The sequence below is a fragment of the Solea senegalensis genome, linkage group LG3, assembly GCF_019176455.1.
Source record: "Solea senegalensis isolate Sse05_10M linkage group LG3, IFAPA_SoseM_1, whole genome shotgun sequence".
In the NCBI taxonomy this organism is placed as follows: Eukaryota; Metazoa; Chordata; class Actinopteri; order Pleuronectiformes; family Soleidae; genus Solea; species Solea senegalensis.
The window spans coordinates 4724030-4740348 of NC_058023.1; the positions used below are offsets into that span (position 1 = coordinate 4724030).

The following is a 16319-nucleotide window of genomic DNA, read 5'->3' on the forward strand; positions in this document are numbered from 1 at the left end:
CGGTGTCTTAAATAAAGCTGCCTGCTCTCACACACACACACGTATGCACTGTACAAATCGTGGCTGCCAACCTGTAAAACAAGGGGGAAAAAATGATTTAAGCAACTGAACAAAAAGGCTCACCAGATAAAATATGCGTGTCTAATATGTTAAGAGTATGTTGTCTGCTTTATATTTCTGTTAGAAATGCTGGTCCACTGCTGCCTCGTGTGGTCAGTTGGTCATCACTTATTTTCTCTATGGACTTTGGTGTGGAGATGGAGCAATTTACAAACTTGTAATTTTAGCCATATAATGCTGACTAATGGGATAAAAAAATGTTTTTCATTCATTGCAGATGTACGTAGGCATAGAATTTATCAGGTGAGTCTCTTGGTAAGTGGCCAAAATGAGATTTTCCTTTTGTTATTATTCAAAGTTCCATACATGAACTACAGCTTCAAGCAAAAACAGTTGTCTTTAGGTTTAAGGTTTCATTTGCAACATCAATTGGAAACTACAAAAAAGCACTTACCTTTTTAAGAAATTTAATTTAGAGTCAGTTTATTTTGTTTTCCGATTAAAATAAATGTAGAGAAATGTTTGTCAGTGCAGGTTTCATGGCTATTTTTTTTTTTCCTGTCCTGGAAAAACGAATAATTGTTGTTCAAAAGTGGAATTTTGAAAAGAAAGGTGAGAAAGTCAACAAACGAGTTCCACGTATCTCATGGGTGGTTTAATTTCTGCTCCTGTTACCAGAAAAAAAGAAACCTAACACTGTTAACATGTCACGCGAGGATAAAATCACTGATTTTATCTATGGACTTTCGTGTGGGAGAGAGAGAGGGGGTTTTACAAACTGTCAGAAAATGTTGTGTAACATTGCAATAAAGTTGTGAACACGCAGTCAACTTTGTCATGAGTGGTTGTTTGAAATAGTGACTCACTACCACCGTGTTTCCATAAACCAGACTCGCTCTCAAAAAGGGAAAAATTACTTAACAAATGACTCACTTTAAAAAAGCAGCATTTTTTTTTTTAATCCCATTTTTCAGCCTTTTATGACTAAAATCACAAGATTGTAAATCGTTCCTTCTTCACATCAGAGTCCATAAAGAAAATCAGTGATTTTGACATCACAGCACAAAGGAGTTGTCGATCCACTGCTGCGTCCGTCAGTGAGTTCAAATACGTTATTTTGTGACTTTAAAATCCTTTCTTCAGATTTACCTCAGTGACACAAGCTGACCACACGAGGCAGCAGTAGACCAGCAGCTCCTGCGTCCACGCGAGCTAAAAATGCAGATTTTTTTATTGTTTTTTTAGACTTTCCAAGCTACACTTTCCACGTTTTGTACAGTGCATACGTGTATTAGAGAAGACACCGACTACTTTACCACAATGGAAAAAAAACCTGACGTATCACCAGAACCTACACATTATGTTACCTTAAACACTTGGAACATCCAGTCCCTCCGTTCAGTCACTGCGGCAACACATAATTTGTCTCATTCCTATGAATTACAACAACTTTAGAAACGTCTGGATGGCTTTTAAAGCTGATTTGTGCATTGCATGAATGGATGTAGACGAAAGAAATCGACGTCTTTTTCGTGCATGACTTATTTGTCATAAAGGAATATTTCTGTACTCCAGTAGTTTTGAAAGAAAGCAGGAACTCTTTGGTGCAAGACGCTGGGAAACAAATGTGGCCTTGTCAACTCTTTGTTCCTTTTAATGCATCGTCAGAATGCGTGATTTTCTTTTGTTTTTCAGAGATGTGGAACTCATCAAACAAAGCACTGTGACGTGTTTAAAAAATGAGCAGATCTAGGAAGTTATGCGTTATCTCTTCACTGCTGTCAGTCAGTCGAAATCGTGGCATCATGACGAGCCTCGCTTGATGTGTGAACAATGTTGGGTTTCTTTGTTCTGGAAACAAGAATGAGACAAAAACTGTTTGAAAAGGACATTTTGCCGGACCAAACAAAAAAATCGTTTCTAGCCATTAAACCTGCACTTCCCTACATTTATTTTAATCCAAACAAATAAACTGAATCAAGTGATTATTTTCTTGGTACATTATTAAGTAATTAAACATAATAAGCAACTTGCAAAGCAAATCATACCAGGTTGCAAACCTTAAACCTGTTCTGCTTGAAGCTGCAGTTCATGTTTGTAAAAACACGGGAAACGAAAGGAAAATCAGATTTTGGCCACTTACCAAGAGACTTGCATGATAACATTGATACCTACGTATGTCTCCGATAAATTAAAAACACTTTTTACATGAGTGAGCATTTCATGGCTAAAATCACAAGTTTGTAAAGTGTGTCTTCTCCACACCAAAGTCCATAGAGAAAATCAGATTTACATCACAGCACACAGGAGTTGTTGATCCACTGCTGCCTCCGTCACTGAGTTTCAAATGTTGTTCAAATTGCCAATCTCCTCATTAGACTTTGGTACGGGAGAGTGAGCGCTTTATGAACCGCAATTTTACTGTTTTACTGTGATTTTCAGTGTAGCGTACAAGAGTATTGTGCTTAAAGTGAAAAAAAAAAATCATCATTCATGCGTCCATGAAAGGTTTTAGAAGTGGATTCTGCTCAAAAAAACGAAATGAAAGCCTAACAATAAATGGGACGGTCTAGTATGTTAAGTTTTAAGAGGGGTATTTTTTTTTGTGGCAGAAATTGAATATTTGATTCATTTAGGAAAATAAGCCCACTAGGAAAACACGCCCACTTCACCCGAGTTGCGTTGTTGTTGTTCTTAGAGCAGAAGGAAATTACACAATACAACGATGAAAATGGAGGATTCTGTCACTTGTTACAATCTGCTGTCTCACCATTAGCTGTCACTAATTCTTACACACTGGACCTTTAAGAAAAACTTGCATTTGTATTTTTTTTTTAAAGAAAATGAATATATTTTTTAATATATATATGCTTATATTTAAGTGAGGAGGAGTTTTTTTTGTCATGCATTTCTTTCAGGTTAAAATAAAACTATAATAATACGATCATTTCGTTCAGAATGAGCAGAAAGAAGAGAGAATCTGAAGAGCGTCTGCTTTCACAAATCTCAAAAATCAAGTTAATTTTCCAACTGGCCACAGGCCAACATGCATGCACGTACGATGCCTGCACACGCTCACGCACCCATATACTTTGCCAAAATATTGATTTTTCCAAAATATGATTTGATTTGGAGGGCCACAAGGTTGGTGTAGTGGTTTCTCCCTGTGTGTGTGTGTGTGTGGGGTTCTCATTTATCCCCACAGTCCAAAAGCATGCAATATGGGGATTAGGTAGATTGGTCACTCTAGATTGACCATGGGAGGTGCTCATGTGGAGGATGGAGCGGTAGAAAATGGATGGATGGATTTGATTTGGAATTTTCTGTGTGATTAAGTGATTAAGATTTATTTGTAGATAGAAGTAGATATTTGTTTTGTTTTTTTCTTATGAGTCGGGAACATGATTTGCAGAACAGTGTAAGTCAACCGTATCATAAAATGTTTAAAATACTTATAATAATGGATTTATCAACGTTGACAAATGATTCTCATTGCTCCTGTGAGAAGAATATTTTATCCACATAAAACCAGCTCTGCACATCCTGTCACCACATTCATGTTGTGTAATTTCTTGCTTTGGTCTCTTATGTAATCCCCCAAAACTGTGCCAAACCGTTTTAGCAAAGCCACACCCTCCACCTCTTACCGCCACGACTCGGGCCTTGTGATCTCACGACAAAAACTCAGGGAGGCAGGACCAGATTTACTGGAAAGACTGAGCACTATGGGTAACTCTATATGCAGGGGGCGGAGCTTCACAGGTGATTCAGACAGTGAGTCTGAAGCCTGTATATAAGAAGACGGACGATGAAGCCGCCGCATATGATGAGAAGACAAACTGGTAAGAGTCTGCAGAGACTGCATTCATTTTTATTCGTTATTTTTCAATTCAGAAACAAATTAAATAAATAAATCTTAAATATTGAATATTTCTTAAAACGTTTTGGGGGAATTAATCAGTGAGTTGCAGTGTCATAAATGTGAATATTGCATGACCTTTGACGTAACTTTTTTAACCATTTTAATACTCAGATACAGTGGGTTTTTGGATAAAACAAGAAATAAGGGTATTTAAGAGAGACAAACAAAGACTTTTTTTTAGCACGTTTTTCATGATTTTGAACAAAGCCCTAGTTGCTGTTAGAAAGCAGCAATCGAAGAATTAAGTTTATGTCAAATCAGATTTTTCAAGTTGTGAAGCTGTAAGGTTTGTGACGCATTTTTTGTGTTCATTTCAAATGTCATTCAACTAATAAATTTAAAAAAAACGAGGCCATAAATCATGGCCTAGTTTTCATGTTTGCCCGTTTTGACTAATCCACCTTTTTATTTTTGCAGTGGGAAAAAACATGGCATCGCATTTACTTAAGGAGCAATTCAAGTGCTGCATCTGTCTGGACATCTACACTGACCCGGTGTCCATCCCATGTGCGCACAACTTCTGCCTGGTCTGTATCGAAGGCTACTGGGACATCAAGGGCAAGTCGGAATGTCCTCTGTGCAAGAACACGTTCCGCAAACGTCCGTCGCTCAATATCAACCTGGATTTCGCCAACATGATCGAAGTCCTCAAAAGGTTTGTGTGGAATGTGTTGCATCGCATCACGTCACTCACGTTCTGAATTCAGTTGCAATGACTTACATCGCAAACGTCTTTCGTTCTCCCAGGGCGACACAAGAAGACGGCGACGCTGAGGTCCAGCCGGGCAGCAGCAGCCTGCTGCCGAGCCAGCGCTCGTTCGATGCCGACAACGCCGCCTGCGACGTCTGCCAAGGGGACAAGCTGCCGGCGGTGAAGTCGTGCCTGGTCTGCCAGGCGTCCTACTGCGAGACTCACGTGGAGCCTCACTGCACGGTGCCCGCGCTGCAGTGGCACCGGCTCCTGGACCCGGCCTCGTTCACCAGCAGCCACGTGTGCAGGAAGCACGACGAGCCGCTGACGCTCTTCTGCAAGACCGACCAGCGGCCCGTGTGCGCAAAGTGCACAGATGGCACCCACCGGCGCCACCAGGTGGTCCCTCTGGAGAAGGAGAGCAAGAGGATCAAGGTGAGGAGATTGAAGTTGCAGGAAAACCTGTTTGTTCTCTCTGCCTCGGTTCCCTTATTTTTCGCACCTTCAGCTCGTCATACTCAAAGAATCTGTTTGATTTTCTGCAGTCTCACATGAAAGCGACGAAGATGAACATTCAGCAGTTGATCCAGACCCGTAAGAGGAAAATGGAGGAGATCAGAAATTCGGTGGACCAGAGCAAAGTAAGTTCAGAGACAAATCCGTGTGGATTCTCTTTGGTTCAAGTTGTACCTTTTAAGGGAAGTCACTGAATCAGTAGCAACTGGACTTGGAGGGGTTGTTTTTTTGGACGATCCAAGGGGAACTGAACACCAGTCGCTTCTGATTCGTTGACGTCTGGAGGTTCATGAACGTGCAACTTGTCTTGTTCTGTGAAATTTACGCGGTCCTCGTCTCTCTTTGTAAAGAAAAACACGGACCGGGAGATCGAGAGCAACGCTCACGTCTACACCACGCTGATAAAGGCTATCCACGAGCACTACTCTGGGCTGGTGGAGGAGCTGGAGGAGAAGCACGCAGAGGCCGAGCGGCAGGCGAAGGAGCTGCTGGACGAGCTGGAACAGGAAATCCAAGAGCTTCAGATGCGGGGCGACGAGCTGCGGCAGCTGAAGCTCATCAAGAACCCCCTTCACCTCCTGCAGGTGAGATATCTGAGCTATCAGTGAACTTCCGGTTTTGAATCCTGAATCTCAAAGCTTCAAAAAATAGTAGTTGTGCAATTAGAAGGATACTCCGCATCGGTATCAGTCCAATACTGGCTAAAAGGACATAAAAGAGTGCTGTAAATTGATTCAATTACCAGAATACATGTTCAAAGAGGTGAAAAACTAGAAATCTGCGGTGTCTCACGTGTCCCGTGTCCCTTTTCCAGGGTTTTCCGTCGCTCAGTATTCTCCCACCCACTCAAGACTGGTCTGACGTCGCGATCCACGCCGACAACTCTTTGTGGACGGTGAGACGAGCCATCAACAAGCTGTCCGATGTCTGTCAGGCGTTTGTGAACCAGCTGTCTGCAGAAGGTGAGCGTAACTGCTCTTTCCAAACGATTATTTCTAACTTGTTGTGGAAGCAAAAGCATGAAAATAACCCTTTTTTGTTTGTGTTTGTTGTTCCTGTTCACAGAAGCAGAAAAGATGAATCAATACGCAGGTACATTCAGACTCAAATGTCCTTTTTTTTTATCCGTTATTCATGTTTTTCCCCAATTCTTGCTGCTTTTTTTATCAGTGGACTGACAGGTTTTTTTTTTACCTCTACAGTGGATGTGACTCTGGATCCTGAGACTGCGTCAGGTTGGCTCATGCTGTCTCCAGACGGGAAAAAGGTATTGTCCATTGTCCTAAATAACCACAGTGGGGGAAACCTTACGTAACATCATTGATTGATCGACACGATATGATTTTAATGTTGATGATTTTGTCCGTGCTTTAGGTGAGCGTCAGCAGCCAGAAAAGAAAGACCTCATTCCCAGAAAACCCTCAGCGCTTTGACACCTGTGTCTGCGTTTTGGGGAAACAAAGCTTCACTTCTGGTAGACGCTACTGGGTCGTCCAGGTACGTCGTAAAAAGAAAAAAACGCGTTTAGTTGTTGTCCTTGACCTTTGCAGTACAATCACAACCAAATATGGGTTAACATCTGGGTCACAAATCAAAAGAATTTAGCAAAAAAAAATTGAGTTACAATAGCTACGTTTATCTTATTTTTTAAATTTTTGTAATTTAATCCTGAAACATGAAACATTGGTCAAAAAAGGAGATTTTTGTTGTATTTTTCTCTTTTCTGCTCGTCTAATTCCAGTTTTCTGTGCTTGTCTTTCAGGTCAAAGATAAAACCGACTGGGACATCGGCATAGCGCGGAAGTCCATCAACAGGAAGGGCTCCATCTCGGTTTGTCCCGACGGCGGTTTCTGGGCGATCTGCAGACGCCAGGGCGGCAGTTTGACGGCGTGCGCCGGACGCTCCATCCCCCTGCACCTCCAGAAGGCGCCCGAGAAAGTGGGCGTGTTCCTGGACTACGAGGAACGGTCGGTGTCGTTCTACGACGCAGAGGCCAAGACGCACATCTACACGTACAGCGGCTGCGACTTCGCCGAACCTCTCTACGCTTACTTTAACCCCTGTGTCCAGAACAGCGGCAAAAACGCGGCTCCGCTCGTCATCTGCGCCCCGCCCACTCGGCACGAGCTAACCATCGAGTCTTCTGTATAATGCAAAACACTGTTTAGTGACTTTTGGATTTGTTTCAATTATTGTATAGTTGCACTTTGTTGTTGTACTAATATTTAAGCATCACTGACCTCGTCTCTGTTCACACCGAGTGAACAACGCACATGACAAATTGTAAATTTAAATGTAAAAAAACCTGTAAATTTAAATGTAAATAGAATGTTTTTAAATGTTATAATTGTGACTAAAATAAAAGTGAATGTTTTACACGTTACAGTACCGTAGGAATTTTTCAGCTTTGTAATAATAACAGAAAACATTTGTGAGACATAAAGGACACATTTTACAATATGGTAATTCAAAAACACTTGTATCTAATCATAATAATTATACTTTTCAAGCTTTTATCTGGCTATTACAGTGAAAATAACGTATTGTGGGTACTTTCTAATTTTAGTCGCTTGCAACTGGCTTGCAATGCTTTAGAAATGTTCGGGCCTCACCCAACATTTTTAAAGCATTTCTAAAATGCTTTAAAAATGGGGAATTGGGTTTAATACAAAGAATCAGTATTTTTACACTTTTATTTGCTAATTTACATTTTCCCAGGTAAAGGTCTGTAGCAAAAGGTTCAGATAAAAACTGGCAGAACGAGTGAGGTTATTATACTAACAAGAAACTACTAATTAAGTGTAATTAAGGAGTGTGGCATGTTTCAGTTAAAGTTTTACATTCTTGGGGTTCAATGACTGGCAACTAAAAGTGTCTCAGAACGTTATCCCGATCTTTTTTCCTTGATTTTTGAACATCTATTGAGTTTGTCCGTGACAAGATTTCATGGAAAAACATGCAGTGCATTTACATGCATGTTAAATGTCAAATTCTAGTCGGATTAAGACAATAATTCGGTTTTCTCAGTGTCAGGTAAACACATCAGTCTGACTAAAATCAAGCTAGTCTTTGTCGGATGATGCAATTCATAGTCTGATTACTCCTGCATGTTTACGCTTAGTCGGACTACGGCCTTAGTTTGATTAAACTGAGTAGGAAAAAATATATATATTCAAAAAAAACAAAGACAAAAACAAGAAAAGAAAAAACAAGGAGAAAAACGTCCCTTTTTACCCAGGGCACACAAAATCCATTCATACAGCCCTGATTAAAGAATATGAATTCTTCCAGTTGTTGTCAGAAGTCGGAATTTCTTAGATCTTAGTCCAAATTTCCCCCCTGAGGTCAGATTTCCACAACCTCAAAAACCCTCGACCTAGGATTCCAAGATGGCCGCCACTCACGTTAATAGCGAAAACACTTGGCTATTTTTATTGTTAATTGTACTTTTGTCTTTACGAGATTTTTGGGGGGGTCTGTTTTTAAGGGATTTTTTTTCAGGGTCTGTTTTTTTCTTTTTTTTTTTACATGAAGTTACACAAAGAAAAATTGCTTTCAAAAGTTTAAATACAGTTATTTAAGTTTTACCAATTTAAGTGTTTTTTAAGTTTTTTTAACCATTTTTATTTTTTCAGTGTACCTGTGAATCATACAGACACCTCTGGTTACACCCAATTAATTTAGGTTAATTTAGGTTAAATACTACAGTTATCAAGTTATATGAAGACAATTTATTTACATATGTTTGAATTTGGTTAATTTTGGTTAGGTTTGACCAATTGGTGTCATTTCTTTTAAATTTGTCAACCTTTTTCTTTTTTTTTAAACGTTGTGTTTTATTTTTTTTCTACACTTTTACTTACATGTTAGCGGTTCCTATTGAAAAATAGCTCTTTATCTTTTAAAAAAAATGCAAAAAGAAAGTAACTTTCATTGTGAGTACATTTCAAATGAGCTCACTTTTACCTGCATCGATTTTTAGCCCAGCAATTTTACTAACTTAAGAGGTACTTTTGTACTTAAAAAATTCCCTCAACATCAATACTTGAGTGAAATTGTTTTAGTACTTTCCAAACTCTGCTTCTTTCATTTCAAATAGCAAAACAAAAAAATAATAGGCATGGTTGTAATTTTTTATTTGCACGTGACACAAATATGATTGCAGCACACGCCTTCACCAACCTTTGTTGACAGCATAACAATGAGACTTTCAAAACAGTGCTACCTACGGGAAACCAGTGACACACTTAAGCCGCATTTCCACCGGCTCTACTCGCCTCGCCTCGCCTCGCCTCGGCACGACACGACACAATTAGGTTGCATCTCCACTACAAAAAAGTACCTTGGGCGGAGTCATTACTGCAGTGACTTGTTTTATGCGGTGACTTCGTTTTATACGCACACACGAGTGTGACTAGTGACTTTACACCACACTTCTGTTGTTGTTAACCCAGTTAAGTTCATTTATCTACAATTCGGCACTGTACGGCTTTTGTCTCCGGAGTACAGCCCCCTACTCCACAGACTACAGCAGCTGCAGTCTAATTCATGTATCATGAATCATGTAGAAAACACCTCTGGTTACACCTAATTGATTTAGGTTATTTCCAACTAAAGCTATTAAGTTATATAAATAAACACAATCTGCCTTTTGAATTAGGTCATTTAAATTGTAAGTATTTTTACTTTATTTAATTTGTCAAAAATATTTATACATGTATACATATATATATATACATAGAGTTAGGTACATTTTGACCACCACACAATAATTCTTTATTTTTCTGTAATGGTTAATACTTAAGCTCTTTAACTGAATTTTATTTTAACCGAAAACTGAAAAAACACAAATTTGTGCGAGGAACCTGTTGTTATCCTTCTTATTATTATTTGTATTATTATATCTGTCGCTTTGAGGGGGTTAACATGCATAAAAGCATAGTTTCCGGACCCTTGTGTTGCTCAAGGGCTCTATAGCGCCCCCTAAGACGAAAACAGTTCCACCAAATCTTCCAAAGCTTAGTGGGTAGATGTTATAGACCAGAACAAACAAAAAAGTCGAAAATAACCCAGAAAAAATAGAAAAGCACATTATAATTTCTTGAATATATCAAGAAATGATGTTATGTGGAAAAAGACACCGCCACAATGAAATCACGAGGTGCGATCAAAGTGTGGACGCTCTCACTTTAGAACTACAACTTGTTATTTTTGCACACACTTCCAAATAGTGATCGTGAATTTGAACCCGTGCTTTTCACACATCGGCAGTGAGCACACACACAATCCCGTACAGGATCATAATCATCTCTGCTCACATACAGACAAACGCTGCAAAACCGATCAGACGGCATTTCCCACGACAGATGAATAATGACCCAAAACATACTGCAAAAGAGACACAAGAGCTCTTGCAGCTAATGAAATGGAATGAGTGGAATGGAAACCCACTCATGCTTCTCACTTAATGAAGACTGAAGGCTGCAAAGGATTATAATCCAAGTGTTAAAAGAAGCCTTTTATTAATAATAATTTGACTTCATCCTATGATTTGATGAGGCTAAAAATGCTTGTAATTCCTCGACGTTAATGAGATTATTTTGCCTCAAATTAAGCTCATCCAGACCAAAGAAGAGAACTCTGGTCAAACAGAAATCCCAAGACTGCACAAACTCGGTGTTACTCCACTGTTTGTTTTTGTGGTGAACAAGTGGACGCAATTCTGTTTTCGGTCCAGGCCAATCGATCTTTTTTTTTTCTTGTTCAATGCTTGTTTTGGGCAATACCGGCCCCAAACGAGCAGCTGCTGTAACTGCTCAGCAAATGAAGGCGTGAAATCCAAATCGAACCAAGTCCCCCGGACTATCCTGGTGTGAATGCTCCCTGAAGCTGAGCATCCACACTTTAAACAAATCTTAATCTTTTCCTTTTCATCATATTGTATTATATTGCTAGATCATTCTGTTGTATCTAGTTTGTTTGTTTTTGTCAATTCTTCAATCAAGTGTTTTTTTTATTTGTAATCTGTAATCCTTAATAATTACAATTAGCCACCAGCCCTTAATTTACTGGAAAAAGACCCCACAGACGGCATTCATAGCATCGTTTGTTGGAATATCAGTGTTATGTGAGGTAAAAGAGGGGGAACAGTGAGGGAGGGGAACACAGGTACAGTGGGAGGAGGGGCTGCGATGCTCGTGATGTGATTAAACGTCTGCTCCAGGAACAGAGAGATCATTTAGAGGAAGAGAGGAGAGAGTGAGGGGGTTGAAAAGAGAGGCAGAGGAGCACGGATGAAGCTGAGGGTAACAGAGGACCCCGAGGATCCTGAGATTCTCCAACTCAAGAAGAAGTGACAGGTGGGTGTTTTTGCCGCACTTTTCTTCAAGAATAAATACTTATAACTGCTCCCTTTTTTTATATTAAAACGTGTGACGTATGTTACTACACTTATTTAAGGTTTGTTTTTATTGTGCACGAAAGTAGAAACAGTGATTATTCTGTGCAGTACAGTAATATCTGTGTGTGTTCGTGTAACGGAATTTGAGTGCAGAGATTAAGGATTAAATTGGGAAGGTGATTGGAGGTGGGGGGGGTAGGAGTGTTTACCCACAGATGGCCTCTCAGTGGTGGGGATGTGATAGTCCACCGTCCCCCCTCCTGAGTCCAGCTGGCAGCACACACGTCTTTCCTCTTCCCAGCCAAAGCGTTACCTCATCAGCACTTTTTTTTTTCCTTAGATTAGATTTTTCTCAGCCTGTGACTTTTACATATTGACAAATATCGTTCAAACTGTCGCCAAAGTCCATCACAAGGTCCACACGGGTCCCTCTCGCTCTCTCTCTATCTGCGTTTCTCGGAATAGCAGTGTTTAGAGCTCGTGCCGCCTGGTGCCATTGCCGCGCTGCACACAGGAAGTCAATGGCTAAACGGAGGCAACAGCAACATTGAGCGAGTGAAGCGACGGCGGTCGGGACTGAGGGTTTTGCTTCAAATGAAGGACGCGGCAAACATTAGACACTGTAGCTTTAAAGGTTCAATGTGTGAAAGGATGATTTGTTGAATATCATACAAATAAGTATGGTTTTCTATAAGTCTCTAAATAGCACTTAGAAAGGGCCTTTAGTAGGCCACTGTAGTTCCCTGACTCATTTAGGGAAGGGAGGGGTGAACAGAGGAGTCCTCCATTTTTGTGCAAACTGCAGTCTCTCCACTAGATGCCGCTAATTCTTACACACTGCACGAACAAGACCAAAATCAAACTTCTACAAGGAAAAAGGCAGGGGATACACATACGATAGTCTAGTATTGACTTGGTCTTGGTTTTGGTCTTGACTGCATGTCAGTTCTGGTCTCTAGTGTACTCTGAACTGGGTTTTATTAGCGTGGTCTTGACTACAACACTAGCTCCAAGTTTCTAAGCTTCTTATTCTTGCTTTTATGTATGAAAACATACGCTAAGTGCTAATGTCTGGTCTTCTCAAACAGGCCTGAGGTCTTGACGGTGTCCAAACCAGTTTTGAGGATTCTGCATCAGCATACGGCCGACTGGTGGCTGAGGTGTGGAGAAGTGGATATTGAGCATATAAGAAGCCTCTTGGTGGCCACTCAAGTCTGCACATCCACCCAGTGTTTGCTCATTGAAGATTGTAGAATCCCTTGATGCCCCATGAGATGTGAAGAAGACTTAATGAAGATTTGTAGCGGCCACACTTTCACTGAAGAAACATAATTAAAGCACCTAAACCCTGTCTTAATTCAGAGCGATGCTTTTACTTCCCTCTCCACCCTGTCTTACTCCCCACTCTGCCTTTTGCGTTGCACTGCTGCTTCTCGTCCACTGGGGGCCCTCGGGCGTCAGATGCCAGAATGACACCGAGCCGATCGTGTTGGAGGGAAAGTGCCTGGTGGTGTGCGACTCGACGCCCTCAGCAGAGCCGTCGGGTAACGCTCTGGGACTGTCGGTGAGGTCGGGAAGTGGACGGGTGGCGTTTTCGGCCATCCGTAACACCAACCACGAGCCGTCGGAGATGAGCAACCGCACCATGACCATCTACTTTGATCAGGTGCGTTTCCCACAAGTCATGATTGATTGTCTATTGGCTAAGACGACTGAGCTAGCAGTCGATTACTAATTACTCAGCTATTTACCTCCAGTAAATAGCTGAGTCTGGTCTTCCAGCTGTTCCAGCTGTTGCACTTCAAGGTCTTGGTTTCATTAGGTCAACTGCTTTTTTTCTCTTATACAACCATGACAGGTCTGGCAACATTACCTGGGCCACAAACAAAAGACAACCCCATGCGACCTCTTCTCTACGGCATCAGATTGACTCTGTGTGTTGTTGAAAGATGGGCAAATACCACAGAAACCATGTTTAAATATGGCTTAAATACAGAATTTCTTTTCAAAAACTAGCTGCTTTCAGGCACCCAATTCCCGCTGTGTTTGTCAGAAGTTTGGACCCAATCCTTCAGACATTACCCAAAGTTCATGTCTGGAATTTTCGGTGTGTAAGAACGCAAATGTTTGCAAAAGTTGCTTCTCATGGCGTGTGTCCCCCGCGTGAAACCGCTGTTTCACCGCTGTTGTCGTTCTGTATCAAACGTAAACACGGCTTTGCTCCCTTGACAAATCTGTGAATAATGTCCAGATGAAACCCTGGATAATCCACAGCAGGGTAAATAGTCTTAATCTGGATTCTAAGGACATTCTTCTGCTAGTTGACCCACACAATCACCCACTGTTTTATCTGAACAGTATAGTCAACTGATGTTTCCCTTTCAGGCCTCTACTCTTCTGTGAAGGTGTTTCATAACTGGGAGCAGGGACTAAATGAGGTCTTCCGCCGACGATTGGTACAAAACCTGTCTCACTGTGTGACTTTGTGCACAGCAGACTCAGTGCAGTCATTATGATTCCAAACCACATTGTTGCTGTGGAGGAAAAATGGAACGGAAAAAGGGCCTTGAAAGCACTGTACATAAAGAGGCGTGTGAGTAAAAGTGGATGCATAGGGTTGTTGTTCTTCTCTGCCACTACATAGTATCCAGAACAGTGTGTCATCACTCTAACTGTCACTCACATACCTTCAAACAGCTGAAGCGTTGTCTATTACTGCAACTTCCTGTGCCACACACATAGAGAATGATCTGATTAGATTGGCGCTTACTATGAATGTACCTTCATAGCACACTGAGGCAAATATTGATATTTTAGACTTTATTTAGTCTGGATGTAAATTTCAGGATAGGGGAGTGCACTCTTGAAGTTTTAAAAAGCCCACAGAGTAGATTTTTAAAGAGGTTTTTCAGGAGATCATTGTGTGACTCTTTCCGATCATCGCTGCTACTAAAAGAAAACATTGACCAAAAAAAACCATTCCAGCAAAGGACCACGGCCGCCTGTAAGACCTCTAATTGTCACCGGTCGAGCGGCGCTGTTGTCGCGCAACAAGCCTCCATTGAAATAAGCCAATCACTGATCAGGCTTTTCTTACACAAGGCACATTGTGTTTGTGCCAGGCAACATATTCATTTACAAAATCAGCAGACTGAGTCACCACCGGCCTCTGACTCAGTCCCCGAGCTGTTGTCAACCAGGTCATTGTTGTCGTGTCACACCAATCACGTACGCCACCATTATTTATCTCTGTCTGTGCTGTGAAAGTGTTGCTCAATACCAATACTGAGCGCTGTCGTGGGGCTGTATGAATGACACACATGAAGTGTTTATTGTCCTAACTTTTAGAAAAACGAGCAAAGCTCTGAAACAGAATGTTATGTATAATTGGAATGTGTCAAAAAATCATTATCATTAAGAATTGTAAAATTTGACTCTCTTTTTTTTTTTTTTTACATTTAACTTTCAGGTTTCATTAATACTCACACAGCAACACAGCCTCACTCTGTCTCACCTCTTTTTTACTCCCTTGTCACTAGCAGCAAATACAAGTCACAACACATCAACTCCAGAATACAATCTATGAGATTAAGATGATCTGACAGTCAGCTCTTCTTTGACTGTAAATGACTGTAAATATTTTTTGTTATTACTTTCTGAATAATTAAATCACTTTTTTTTTTACAATATTTGCTTCTATTCACAGGACATTTGCTCTTTAAAATGTGTAATAAGTCCAAAATTCTTTGTTTGCAATCACTATCCTTTGTTTTTTCAGATCCTAGTAAACATTGGCAGCCATTTTGATCCCGCGAGGAGCATCTTTGTGGCCCCCAGGAAAGGAGTCTACAGTTTCAGCTTCCACGTGGTCAAAGTTTACAACCGGCAAACCATACAAGTAAGAAAAGTGCATCACTGTCACGGCTGTGAACTGCACTGACTCTGAAGCGGAAGGTTGCGCTTGCATCATGAGAGGAAACCAGTGACCATATTTAGACACGCAACGCTTCTCTGCTTCCTTTCACCGTACAAAACAAAGCCAAAGCAAACGACTCTAATGTCACTTGAACTTGGTGTTCAAGGGAGTGGAGTTAATTTACAATGTATAACATCTAATTATCCTACTGTAATAATTATTAATAACACTTGCTCAACTTTGTCCGTCCCAGCACTGCCAAAACCTGGCAACATGCAATTTGAGTGATTTATGATAGTTTGAACTTCTTCTGAAGTTCCTCATCCTCTCACCCCTGCTTTGCCCAGGTGAGCTTGGTCCTCAATGGCTGGCCTGTGATCTCAGCCTTCGCTGGTGACCAGGACGTGACCAGGGAAGCTGCCACTAACGCCGGGCTGGTGATGATGGAGCGAGGGGACAAGACTTACCTCAAACTGGAGCGGGGGAACCTGATGGGAGGGTGGAAGTACTCCACCTTCTCTGGGTTCCTGGTGTTCCCCTTGTAAGGTTGGTCGAGGTTGTCCCAGCCACGCAGAGCACCGTATGAAATAACGACTTTACTATAAGGCTCCTTGACGCGACGGAGGAAGTGTCAAAAAAGACATTTAAATGCTTTGATGCGGCTTCATAGGTGTCAAATGGATGAGTGAATTCACTTTGGATCATTTAAATGAACGTAATCTTCATTTGTATTGCACTTTTATGGCGTATGACGCTTTTCTGCGATACAGTTCTAGCTCTACCCGGCTCAACTCGGCTCGGTTTGGTATCAGA

General features: G+C 41.1%; 2 protein-coding genes across 2 annotated transcripts; both read left to right on the top strand.

The window, feature by feature from the left end:
• The first annotated feature begins 3853 nt into the window (after positions 1 to 3853).
• LOC122767270 (E3 ubiquitin-protein ligase TRIM39-like) lies at positions 3854 to 7583 on the top strand. The gene is made up of 10 exons (XM_044022704.1): positions 3854 to 3902; positions 4400 to 4637; positions 4730 to 5108; positions 5219 to 5314; positions 5540 to 5773; positions 6004 to 6151; positions 6255 to 6281; positions 6392 to 6456; positions 6564 to 6686; positions 6952 to 7583. Exons 1-10 carry the CDS (start codon positions 3869 to 3871, stop codon positions 7339 to 7341), a joined length of 1734 nt encoding a protein of 577 aa, XP_043878639.1. The 5' UTR covers positions 3854 to 3868; the 3' UTR covers positions 7342 to 7583.
• Positions 7584 to 11445: 3862 nt separating this feature from the next.
• Positions 11446 to 16319, top strand: si:dkeyp-74b6.2 (cerebellin-1). Its single transcript, XM_044020446.1, has 4 exons — positions 11446 to 11549; positions 12679 to 13256; positions 15369 to 15488; positions 15854 to 16319. Exons 2-4 carry the CDS (start codon positions 12957 to 12959, stop codon positions 16049 to 16051), a joined length of 618 nt encoding a protein of 205 aa, XP_043876381.1. The 5' UTR covers positions 11446 to 11549; positions 12679 to 12956; the 3' UTR covers positions 16052 to 16319.

Bases quoted from the DNA above. Each gene is read 5' to 3' on its own strand.
- LOC122767270 (XM_044022704.1), top strand. From the start codon at position 3,869: ATGAAGCCGCCGCATATGATGAGAAGACAAACTG. The intron at 3,903-4,399 runs GTAAGAGTCTGC...TTATTTTTGCAG, and splicing joins TATGATGAGAAGACAAACTG to TGGGAAAAAACATGGCATCG. The intron at 6,282-6,391 runs GTACATTCAGAC...TTACCTCTACAG, and splicing joins AAAGATGAATCAATACGCAG to TGGATGTGACTCTGGATCCT.
- si:dkeyp-74b6.2 (XM_044020446.1), top strand. From the start codon at position 12,957: ATGCTTTTACTTCCCTCTCCACCCTGTCTTACTCCCCACTCTGCCTTT. The intron at 13,257-15,368 runs GTGCGTTTCCCA...TTGTTTTTTCAG, and splicing joins TGACCATCTACTTTGATCAG to ATCCTAGTAAACATTGGCAG. The intron at 15,489-15,853 runs GTAAGAAAAGTG...TGCTTTGCCCAG, and splicing joins ACAACCGGCAAACCATACAA to GTGAGCTTGGTCCTCAATGG.